The sequence below is a fragment of the Parasteatoda tepidariorum genome, chromosome 10, assembly GCF_043381705.1.
Source record: "Parasteatoda tepidariorum isolate YZ-2023 chromosome 10, CAS_Ptep_4.0, whole genome shotgun sequence".
In the NCBI taxonomy this organism is placed as follows: Eukaryota; Metazoa; Arthropoda; class Arachnida; order Araneae; family Theridiidae; genus Parasteatoda; species Parasteatoda tepidariorum.
Genome location: NC_092213.1, coordinates 76530192 through 76543391, shown reverse-complemented (window position 1 = coordinate 76543391; position 13200 = coordinate 76530192). Strand labels below are relative to the sequence as shown.

The 13200-nt window shown below is 32.6% G+C and overlaps 1 protein-coding gene across 4 annotated transcripts in view; it reads right to left on the bottom strand.

Moving 5' to 3' along the window:
* Positions 1-13200, bottom strand: part of LOC107439020 (murinoglobulin-2) — a 107346-nt gene that overhangs the window by 9515 nt on the left and 84631 nt on the right. For all 4 annotated transcript variants that reach the window (XM_016051483.3, XM_016051477.2, XM_043046296.2 and 1 more), the window contains one exon: positions 12167-12257. In XM_016051483.3, the coding sequence (XP_015906969.1) occupies positions 12167-12257 (91 nt within the window). The remainder of the gene's footprint in view (positions 1-12166; positions 12258-13200) is intronic.

Below are 13200 nucleotides of genomic sequence, written 5' to 3'. Positions count from 1 at the left end.
TTTTACTTATTTGATTTTCTACTATTCGACAAATAAAGGTTCATATTCACTTACCCCTGATTCTCCGTTTCTTTTACGCTTCGACTTGCTTTTCCTTTTCCTAAATCATTGGAACGGACAACTAGACAAATTTTCATTTTATGCGCGGTTTTTTATTTTTTTATTGAATTAAAAGTGTTTTTACTAAAGACATTTTTCATTCAACACATCACCAATTTGTTAATAATAATAAACATACGCCGTTTGTTCTCTTTCTTCATTCACTATAACCAGTTACCTTATTAATCCACCTACACAACACAAAATCCAACATTACAAGGTGATTGGGAAAAAGTGCTCATTCGAGGCCTCAGACTCGCAGTTCGAACACTATAACTAAACAAACTACAATACGATTACAACTCGAAAACTATGACTAAACAAAGTACATTTTGCTCAACTTTGAATCGAATTTAGGCTTAGGCTGAAAATAAAATTGGGCACCTAGGGTCGCTTGGCGGCCGTTATCCCAACCACCCTGATTTTGTGATACAATGAAGTGAAAATGATGAGAAAAGCAAACAATGAGGTTGCTGAGTATGAGAAAACGAGCACCTTGCTTTGTAGAAATAAAAAAAAAAGGAAAACAGAAAGGAAAGAATAAATCTATAAGCTCCAAATGCTGTATGAAAAGCTGATGAGCTGTGTAAAATGATGAGTGGTTGAACGTGATAATCAGTTAGTAGGTGGGGCACAGGTCTTAGATAACGCCCACTTCAAATGCCTTATCTTGGATTTTGCACTTCTATAGCTGACGAAGAAAAGAATATTAGCGGTTTCGGTAGTTATTGTTCGAACCATTACTGCAGTAGTGGGCAGCAATTGGACTGCTGAGATGAATATCATTAGAGAAAATTGATTAACATTTGCTGTAGTACAGTTGACTGCTTTGTCAAAGAAATCTACGTTTAATTTGTAGATGGAGATTTTGAGGTATATGGAATATGGATGTTTCTGATGCATCATCTGGCACCAAAGATGTTGCGCAAAATTTTGCATTGACAGATCTTGTTTTTTTTTTCAGGAGATGAGGTGTAATCGTGCATTAAGCAGTCGACGCGTATGTAACTATGGGCGAGATCATTATGGTATACAAAAGATTCTTTTTTTAGTTTAAGGTTCATTTGGTGGTCAAAGGTTAGTGGCTGGATTTATAGGATAGCAAATTGAGCTTTATCTATGGTGGTTCTTACTGGTTAATTTGTTGTTGATGATAAGATCAAGGTATGTGGCTTTTTATTAGAATATTGAAAAGTGTGGGTTGGTTCTGTGGAAGTATTGGAGCTCTCTTCTTTTGAATGAATAATATTTGAGACTTTTTTGCATTCCGTTAAAGACACCATTCTTCTATTTCATAGAAAATATTTTGATTTAGGAGTGCGATATTTAAGTTTTTTGATTTAATTGCAACCCCTGTGTCATCGGCATAATATGCTGTGATGCCATTGTGGCCGGAAAGCCGCATGCCTAGTTGACCGAAAAGCCGCATGCATAGATGATGTAAAGTATTGGTCCCAAGATACTGCCACAATGGACGCCAGCCGAGATAATACGTTGGGTTGATTTGGTGCTGATTGGTGAAATTTCTATTGGTTAGATAACAACGAATATGTTTGATGAGACCAGATGAAAAGTTAAGCTGCATTAATTTGAATAATGCGCCTTGATGCCATGCTTTACAAATATGTATCATTAAAAAGGTGGCTGATTCTTTATTGAAATCTCGTTTAATGTAAGCAATGATTGGTAATTGCTGCTTTGCAGTGTCAAATTCTTCTCTATATCTATATTGCTCGTCAGGTCAAGAGGAAAGGTACTGTTTTATTCTATAGTAGATGACTTTCTCAAATATTTTTGCCAGTATGCATAACAGGTTTGCTGCTCTGTAATTGTCCTTACGGCTTGTGCTTTTGTTTTCTTAAGAATAGTATTACAGGTGCGTTTTACAGGCCCGAGGTTACAGTTAAAAATCTGAGTGATTTTCTAGATGTAGCTGTTTGGTAGTAATTTAATCATTTTATTGATGATATATCTTCTCCAGGAGTTTTTTTAATCTAAAGTTGGTGGATGATGCTATTAATTTCTTTAGTAGTACTTGAATCGATATTTTGTAGAGCTCTGAGAGAGTTTCGTTTACTACTAGGTTATGATAATCCGGATCAAAGTCGTTATTTGGTTAGAACTGTTTTTCTGGAGAATCTGAAAAGGTTTCCGCATTATGATTAACTGTGTATGCTGTTTCAGAGGGTCCTTGGATAGATTTTTCAATTTGTATTGTGTTTAATAGAGATTTTACCATCCTCCATATGAAGTACGCATAATGTGGTCACTTTTTCTTATCATAGCAGTCTTTCATATTGCTTGCAGTCAAGAATGATCTCAAAGTTTAGAAGACTAGTTTCTTCTCTAAATTCAGGCTTGCCGGTTTTTTGCGACCATTTTCTGCACCAGTTTTTTGATTTCGTTACGGAGTCTGATGCGTTTCTTATAAGTGGAGGCGCTTTTGTAGTCTGCTATAATATCATCTGGAATGTGTATTATGTGATTTTTCTATGTCTTCTGGCATATGGGTTTGTAAGATTGATGATTAATATGTTCTTGAAGATTTTCCTATTTGTTTTAGTGATGGGCGTTCCGACGAGCATTTTTACCGGAAGGTGTCAGCTGAAAGTTCGTTGAGGTAATAGGCGACCATCGGTACTTTCACATTGGAGACTTTAAAATTCAGTATATCAGGTTTTTGATGCGGCACATTAGGTACTTAGGTGGGGGTTAGTGGAGCTATGACTATTAAATTTGTGACTGTTACAATTAGTTATAGATACTGGGTATGTTTGAAAGATAAAAGCATTTAACTCTAGTTTCTATTTTTAATTTGATGCCCAGAGATGCCAACTGCTCCGGACACGCCAAAATAATTTAAAAAACGGTAAATAACCACAAAGTAAATTTTGCAAATATTTGACTATTTTTGCTTGCTTTTAAAAGGTACAGCATAACATAAGTACTATAAAGTGGTGAATTCTATAAGCCTACAAATTATTTAGAAATAGTGATGGATAAAAATCTACTAAATTGAATTTATTAAACCAAGAATCACAATTTGTAAACTACCACTTTAAAATATATATCTGTTGTCCGGAGCAAGTTGGCAACTCTGGATGCCCCTTAAAGGCTTACACTCGGGGACAGATATTCCCTTTTGTTCCCGCTAGCAACTCCCCTGAAGATTCAATCGGTAAATCGAACAGTGTTTTTACAGCAAAATTCACTGTAGGCAGCTAATTAAAGCTTAATTCTAGCCATGTTATGTTATTTCTTACTAAAGCGTAAAAACTTGCCGAAAGAAATGCCCATTTAGCAAATATTTGAAGTGACCAGACGTTCTCAAATCTTGGGGAGGGTCCGCGAAAGCTTTTAAACTGTACAAGCGTAGAAAATGTTCCGAAATTTTAATGAATGTTCTTAAATTTCTCAAATAAAAAAAGTTTAATCATTATGTAATCATTCTTTTTATGTGTATTAAACAAATGCAGAAACTAAGCAGATACGTTGTGTCGTATCTGCTTAGTAATGAAATCAAGTTTAATGACGATAGTTCTGTACCCTGGATATTTGTTATTAATCGGACAAAAATAAATCTTTTTTGCAAACATAAATTAATTTTTTCATAATTATTTGAGTGTCCTTAAATCCTATATGAATTCCAGAACGCTCTGCTGATTCGTCTTGAAATCAAGATTTAGAAATCTGGTCACTTTGCATATACTTCTATATACAAGCGCAATTATTATTATTATATTTTTAATATTGTCTGCATTAAAAAAAAAAAATCGAATTTTGAAAAAGTTGTATTTTTAAAGATTGATTTCTCAGGAGCTTAAATACTGATTCTGCTCAAATTTTGTATTCTGCCATATAAAATTGCATTCCTTAAAATAGAGTAAAATTTTGTATACCCTACAACTTAAAATTTTTTGGACTACATTGAATAAAACAATAAAAAATAATAAATATTTTCTTAAAGTTATATTATCAGAAAATATCTTTGGATCGAATTTCATAATTGTAAAAATTTTTTGAATTCTCTGAGGATCTTGAGATATGATGAAATACGCAAAAAAATAAACTAACATTGAGGGGTCCAAACATTGAACCGCTCTTCTTACCAAACTAATAGAAATCATATTTCACAGATTGCTGCTAGCCCAATGCCTTGGTGGTCAGAAATCTAAATTCGTCAAAAAAGGTACGTTTATTCAGAGATAATACTTTTTTGTTACAGATTTCGTAATTTAAGATATTGTCTGTCTCATTAATTAGTATATTTCAGTTCACCCCTTTGAATCATTAAGATTGAGTCCTAAAATGTAAAGTTCAGTTCATTAGGTGAAAAGTTATTCAGGGTGATCCGTTTTTCAGTGATTCATTGATTCATTCAGTGATGTAGAGTTATTTTATTTATTTAATTATTTATTTATTTATTTAAATTACCAGAGCGCAAATCATCGTAAAAAAAAGAGAGTTAAATTTTTTTTCCTTGGTCTTATCTTATTATGACCTCTTTAATTTTCAAAACTGTAGAATTTGAAAAGTGTATTTTTATTTGCGCATTGATTTTTACTTTTTTTGTCTTAAAAATTCAATTCACAATATTCCGCATACAATATTTAGGATGATACAGATTGAAGAATCATTTAATAATAAAACTTTTACACCAATTTATTGATATTGTGAGCGGATTATGCTCAAAAAAACTAAGATTGTACTAAGAAAATTGTTAATTGATTCATTTAAATCCCGCAACCACATTTTGAATCAGCTTAAACAAACGCCTGACCGTCATACTATCGACCCCACTCAGGGCCGCCCCACTACAGCCCACAAGCGACTACATCGAGCAGTGCACCAGACACACCCACTATTACGTTTCATTAACGTCATCAAGAATTAGTGTAGTGCTGCCATCTTCAGTTCAATTTCATAATGACTAATAATTTCTTTAATTTCAAAATCATAACAAACTTACTGTGCACTTTACTCTTTGTTTGTTCTGTTTAAAACTCTTCTTTACTATTTAGTTTATTTCTCTTTTAAAAGAAAAAACAGTTCGTTTTAGAACTATAACTCTTTTCTCTGATTCAAATTTTTAAATTGTTTCCTTTTTTTCTTCCTTAAGGTAAAAAAAAAATTAACTCTTATTATAATTTCAGCACAAAGCTGAATACATGTTGTTGTTGTTGACGTATGCCATTAAGGCAGAGGGGGTGCGATTGTTCTTGTTTTCCAGTGGCGCCCTCTATGGCCAAGAATTCGACACCCATACGTCACATCCGTTTATAGAGTGGACCCATTCCTACATCCATTCATTCATCCGCAGATCGTAATTTTGACCTGAATCAAAGAACAATCGATCTCCAATTCAGTACCCCCAGAGGTATTGATTTGTTATGGGAACATGGAGGACTTTGAGACTCGACAGATTTAGTGTGCATCAGTCACCATTTACTATCTCTTCTTCCGCCAGCAGGGATCGAGCCCACGACCACATGGACATGGGAAGTTTAATACATAGCTATGTATTTTACTTCAGATAACTGTTGGAACATGCACTTAAAATGTTGACTTTTCTTTTAAATAAGTTCCAAAGCACACATATATTTAAAGAATATTTCCAGTTTAAATATTCTTATGACAAAAAAAAGAAAGAATTATCTTACTCTTGAAAATGTTTAGCATGTTAGAAAGATTTTTTAATAAAAATCTAAACAAAGAGTTTCTTAAATACGTTCAAACTAAACTAAAAAAATATAATATTTTGAAATTGTTACCATTTTAAAATATTCGGAGTAAAAAATTATGCAATTATGTTAATTACTTCTAATAACTTACCACTAGATAATTATAAAAGTACATACATATTTAATGAACTTTCTAATTCAACTACACTTAAAATAAAAATCACTTTAAAATTTATTTATTAAATTTGTACAGTAGAAAGAAAACATTTTGTCCTTAATGAAAGTAGTAGCTTAGACTAAAATGAGGAAGAAACTTTTTTAAAATCATAACACTGTGTATAATTGCGTACATTTTCTGCTATTTTTTAGAAAAGAAAAAGCTGCAGAAAAGATTTTATTTTAACTGAAAATAAATTTTAAAATCGCACGAAACATGACTAAATTTAAGAATAAAAAAAATTATATATAAATTTTTTAATATAATATTGTTATAAAAATACATTTAAAATACAGGGTGTTCCAAAATTATCTTTACAACTTCAAAAATTTATAACTTCGAACATAAACAAGATATTTTTATTCTGTCTTTTGCATGTATTACTGCAACTAATAAAGTTTTTTTTAAATAGGCTGAAAAGTTATAAGTGAGGATGTGGACACCACAACAGAAAGCTCAATGCGTCTCATGGTTCATAGAGACGAAATCAGATACACAGGTTCAACGGAACTTCAGGACAAATTTCCAAAGAGACCCACCATCCAGACCCTCCATCCGTGCATGGCACACAAGCTTCATGAGCACCGGATCAGTATTGCATAAAAGTGGAGTTGGACGACCCAGCACAAGTCCAGAAAATGTGGAGCGAATACGGCCATGAGACGCATTGAGCTTTCTGTTGTGGTGTCCACATCCTCACTTAAAACTTTTCAGCCTATTGAAAACAAAACTTTATTAGTTGCAGTAATACATGCAAAAGTCAGAATATAAATATCTTGTTTATGTTCGAAGTTATGAATTTTTGAAGTTGTAAAGATAATTTTGGAACACCCTGTATTAAGGATGACAGTTCTACATGATTTTTTTATGATGTCAATGAAACGTAGACATGTCATTGTCAGGTGCACCGCTCTATCTAGTCGCTCATCTCTACGCTACGCAGTTCAGCTTTAGTTTGCCGGAAAATTAGGAGTCTTGTCAATACAAATTTTGGATGATTTTTAATTGCAGATACAGAAACTCTCACTTTTAGTTCGAGTAAGAGTTTCCATTTAATATAGACATTAGAGAAGGATAAGGAACTTCACGTTTATATATAATTAAGTTTTTAAATCCTAAAATTTTTATTTTTAAATATAGAGTGGTAAGTTGTTTAGCTTAATAAATACACTTTATTCTTAATCAATGTTTCTCAACCAGAATTGCTCGAAGGACCGAAAATATAATTTAGTGGTTTATCAGAGACAGGAAAGATGAATAGGAATCTGAAATATTGACTTAATTTTTACTTATACAAATTTGTGGTACTTACACAATTTTTTGATTAGTTTGTTTCTAAGCAGTCGCATATTCTCTACAATGAAGATATTTTGAGCCAAAACATATTCAAATATGAAAACAATTTATCCAAACATTAATAACGACAAAATGGCTAGCATGTCGATTCTAGGTATCAAAATTAGCTTCGGCAACACGTAAAGCGTAAGATTAAGTCGATTTCGATGTTCTGTTTTAATAACACTAATAACACAAAGGACTATGACTTGGAGGATATCAAAAACACAAAGTAACCTTAAATTTCCGTTAAAAAATGTAAGGAATTTAAAAAAAAAATTTTAAAATGCATTAAGATTTTACAAAATTCTTTGAAGTCCTAAATGTTGAAAATATACAAATTTGAATATTTATTTTCACTACTTTCCGGTAAACCTAATAATTTGAACTGGGAGTCGGACACCATCCACGGGCCCTTTAACCATTCATCTTGCGGTTCGGGCCTTTGTGGTGATAGCAAGTATTTTGCTGCAATATATTTAATTAATTAGAGTAACGAAAGGTGTAATAGCAGATGTTAAAGCGAAGTAAATGACTGAAAAATAATACACTGCTTGCGTTTGGCGCGCATTAAGGGTTGTCTCAATTTCAAGCGCGGAGACATTCTCCTCTAACTCCCCCGCTGAAATGAACTCTTCTTTCGAGGAGGTGGAGCCAAGTGCCGATTCCTGGTGAACGAACTATGGTTATTGTTGGATCCATCACTGCAGAAGTGGGAAGCAATTGGACTGAGCAAAATTTCTGTTGGTTAAATAACAAGGAATGTGTTTGCTGAGGCCTGGTTAAAAGTTAATCTGCATTAATTTGAATAATGCGTCTTGAAGCCAAATTCTATCGCATGCTTTAGCAATATCAATCATTAAAAAAGTGGGTGATTCTTTGTTGAAATCTCGCCCAATTTAAGCAATGATTGGTAATTGCTACTTTGTAGGGTCAAGTTTTTTTTTCTCCTTTTTGTATTGATATTACTCGTCAGGTAAGGAGGAAAGGTACTGTTTTATTGTAATGGAATTTCTAATTTAAATATTCTTAAACTAAAAAAAAAACTTTGAAATTTATTTATTAAATTTGAAAAGTAGAACGAAAACATTTTGTCCTACATAAAAGTTGTTGGCTAGACTAAAATAAAAAAGGAAATTTTTTTAAATTTGTTTCATATCATAACACTGTGTAAAACTAAGAACATTTCTCTATTTTTTAAAAAAGAAAAAGTTTCGACAAACGATTTAATTTTAACTGTAAATAAATTTTAAAATAGTATGAAACATGACTAAACTTAGGAATTAAAAATTACATAAATTTTTTAATATAATGTTTTTATCAAAATATATTTAGTATAATCAAAATCTTAAGGATCTCTACACAAATTTTTGATGACGTAAATGAAACGTAGTGGTGGGCGTGTCAGGTACACCGCTTGATCTAGTCAATGGTCTACAGCCCTGCTTTCGTTTCACTGGTAAATAAAGGGTCTTGTCATCAATATTAAATGTTTGTGGGCCGGGATAACCTGGTCGGTACGGCAATGAGCCTGAAGTGAGTACGAAATGAGTGAAGTGAGTACGAAGTGAGTGAATTTCATGAACACAAACATCAATATAACATAAACTAAATTAAACATTATGGGTCGTCCTGCGACCAAGCTAGCTAGTGAAAAAGTTGAAAAGGTAAGTGGCTGTTCTTCCTCTGAAGGACAGAATATATATCACTAGGATCACAGGGTTGCTTTTACCTGAAGATCTTAAATCGTCAAGCCGGTGGTAAGACTGGTGAGAGTGGCGAGCACCGCAAGCCCAAGTCAAAGCCCCGTGGGTTCGATCTTAGCCGGCCGAAATGGTGACTGATGCATGTTAAATCTGTCGAGTCACAAAGTCCTCCATCTTCTCGATACGAATGAAACCTCTGGGGATGATGATTAAGGAGTTCCACAAGCGAGTAGGGACAGGATGATTCCATAATACAAACGGACTTAGAAAATTTAGAAAGGGGAAAATGAGTTCGATATCGGGAAAACGTTGCTGGTGAGAGCATTAGCTTAACAAAATATCGCCTTATTTTTGCATCAACATTGGAAGCCAAATTTTGGCGGAGTTTTCTGAAGCAAAAACACAAAAACTTAGCTAGGGTCATCAAAAAGGAAAGAATTGATTATTAGGCTTTACAGTAAAGACAGTTAGGATGGAATTTTTTTTTAAATCTTTAAAGAACGTTTTGATGCAGAGAGGTACTGTTGACAATTATCGCTTGAGGTTCCAGCAATTCTGTACATGTTGGAGGAGTGTGAGGGGGAGGGGAGATCGTGAAAAGAATTCCGTGTATAAAGGAGATAGAAAGGAAAACAAGAAATTATAGATTTATAATGTCTGATAAAAAAAACACTTTTAATCAGCTGTTTTAATATATTAATATATATTTTTTTTCATCTTGTGTTTACTTCAAAAAAATAATGTGTTTATTTTCTAATTTTGTGTTCCCCAAATCATTATTAAGCTTACAAATGTCGTATCACAATCTGAAAAATAAATTTTCAGTTATGATCTATAGTGTTGTAGTGTATTTTTCTGAATTGTAAATATATATTTATGCAATATAATGTGTTAAGGCCGGGGAATTTTGGTTGAATCGTGACAAAGAAAGATCGAAAATATTTTTACAAAAGTGCGGGACATCATTAATGGACAGACCCAGAACCTCATTAACATAGACGGGACAAATATTGTACTGATTTTTTATATTTAAAATGTCTTTTTTCATCAAGAGATGGACTGCCTGCAATTCATCAGTAAGGGGTTCTAATATAGCTGTAATAGGTATTTTGTTCAACAATTTAGAAGCAATAACATTTCTTTCTTCTTCACTAAGCTTCATTCTCCCAATATCATTTTTATGGCCTATGTGCTTTTTTATGTATTCAACAGTAAGAACTGATTTTTTTTCTACAACCTTCATCATAGCAGGGCAGTTAGCATTAATTTTGTTGCTACCCATACATTTTTAGTTTCCTTCAGAATTAAACACTCCACTTCGATGACAATAGCAGTAGGTGGTTTTAGAGCTACCATTCTCTTCAGATCCAGATTTCTGGACATACGTAACATGATTTTCATATTCAATATTTTCTTTCCAAGAAGAAAATGAGTCTAATAAAGAAACTTCGAAAATTTCTTTCTGGATTTTAATACCACGTGTCTGTTCAACATGAAATTCCATTTTCGCTTTAGATGGAAATGTTTCATTACAAACAGCACACTTGATGCCGGATCGTGATCCGAACGACATATTTTCCAAACTTTTATCCGGATGCTTCAAACGTGTATGTTTATACAAATTGGAACTCGTTGAATATATCTTTTCACATTCAACACATTTATGTTGAATATCATCCATTATAAACTACAGATCGCAAATAACCAAATTAAAAATAACTAACTTTAAAGTAAAAAAAAAAATTAAAACAGCAAAAGCAAAACAGATCACAATAATAAAAACAAAAATAAACGAAAAAATTCAACAAATAAGATATTTTATACGAGTTCGAAAATGACAGCAAATGTCGCAAAAATTAACATAAACAAATGCGAGCGGTGACGGCAAACCTTTGAAATTTAGCAAAGACGCCAAGGAAGCGAATGAAAAAAAATCCTCAATATTCTCACTGTAATTTCCCTACTTTTTTCTCTTCCGACGAAATTCTAAGTTTTTAACATTATGGAATCGTCCTCCCCCTAGTCACTTGTTCGCTGGATTTTTTCAAAATTACAGAGCTAAGCTACGGAGTTCAAAATTAGTAATCGTAAACCCAAAAACTGGGTCGGGTGTTAAAGACGGATATTAAATAGGAAAAAAAATATTACATGTTTTATATACACAGAAACTGTCACCATAAAGCAAGAGTTTCCATCTATTAAAGATAATGTCGAATATGGAATCATAACCCAGAGTTTTCAGACGAACAACTATCTATCTATGTAATTTTTAAATACTGAAATGTTTACTTTTAAATATAAGGTGGTAAGTTGTTTATTTCATAATAAATTCATTTAATTCTTGCATTACTTAAATCAGTGTTTCTCACTCGAAAGACCGATTGCATAACTTAGTTGAATGATTTGAAATATTATTGATTTTTTAAGTCGATTTCGATATTTTATTTTAATAACACTTCTGAGGCCTCGGGTTCCCAGTTCGAACTTTATGGCCATTAACTTTTCCATAAAACAGGACAAACTGGATACTAGTTGTTTGAGCAATCGCTTGGTTTTTCTACCTGTAGATGCAGAACCGTCGCAGAATGGGCTTTGGTTGCTAAAAATTAATGACTTGCCAGCAATATTAAATGTGTGAGTGGGAGTTGGCACAAAGAGAGTGATCATGTTAATAAGTAACCAGCTGGCATCAGAAGGCTTGGTTGTACTATGACATGAAAAGTAACGCCTACTTTCTACTCGAAAGCTATGAACAGCATATAGTACTGATAAAAAAATTTTTTGTCTGCTGTTGCATTAGATTTTATGAATAAAGTTCAGATATTTTCGTATCTTCGATTTCATATGGGTTTCTCTCTATAAGTTACAGGTTTTATGCAAAGATTATATCTTTTATTTTTCAGACTTTTTAAAAAATTTTTATGGGTTTTTTTTTCTTTTTTCCCCCCGGATTTTTATTATTATTATTTTTCTTTTCCCCCCTTTTTTCACTTGTCAGTAATTTTCGTTTGTTTTATCTTCATTTTGAACTTTTATATATATATATATTTCAACTAAATTTGAAGATTTGTCTCGCCAATTTGATACTCGTTCAAAACCTTATGTAAGTTGGCAACTATATAACTCACTTTATTAAGACTTTCTTCGTCAGGCGTGAATCCAGACGCCATTTTCACATACACGACAACCATGTTTGAAGTTTGATCAGGTATTTTGTACCTACGAAAGAAAAAAAATTAATTGTATGCATTTTCCCTCCCTTCAAAATTCGCTTAAAATACAAAATTTTATTTTTCAAGTAAAGCAAAATGAGACAACTGTACTAATTTTGCGTTTCAATTTCAGGCCAAGTTTCTGGATCAAATAAGAGGATTAGATAATTGTTGACTTCAATTAGAAAACAATATTTTTTTTTTAACTGTTTCGTTTTGAAACTTATACAAGTGTATCGTAACGCTGTCGTTGATGGCAGAAGCTGTGAAGCGTGAAGCATCTATGGCATGGGTGAAAGGCTAATCGAAAAAGAAGAAAAACTGGTAGTAAAACCATTTTACTTTTAGCTGGTAGTGGGGAAGAGTAAATCAATTCTTTTTTTGAAACAATTCAGCAATATCTACTCTTTTTTGGGGAAAAAGCTATGCTATAATATATATATGCTACAATTGTGAACTGTACGTTTCTCTTAATGCATCTAATAATCAGAAAAATTAAAAATACTTATAAAACTTTTAATTTAATTATGAGACAAAGAAATTTGGAAATTCAAGTAAAATTGATCACATCAAATGTCTTTTTTTTTTTTTTTTTTTTTTTTTTTTTTTTTTGCCCAATAAGAATTAATGGGCTGGGCCGGTCATCATTTTCAAATTATTTATATGAAGGATTCAGTACATAAATTGCATACTTGGAAGGGAAGTAATTCACATCAAAGGATTGAGATTTGAATAACGATAGTTAGTCTCCGTAAGCCGCTAGGGGCACTTCCCTATTATTGACTGGGTTGTTCGTTTGCATTTTTAATAATTATGGTCAAAAATTTATTTAAATAGGCTCAGGTTTGGCTGTTTATTGCAGATTATTGACAAGGTGGCTAACTTGACTAGCCCTTTATTTCAGTCGTCAAGTTATTAAGTGTTAAGCAAGGAAGTGTTAAGGTCGTCAA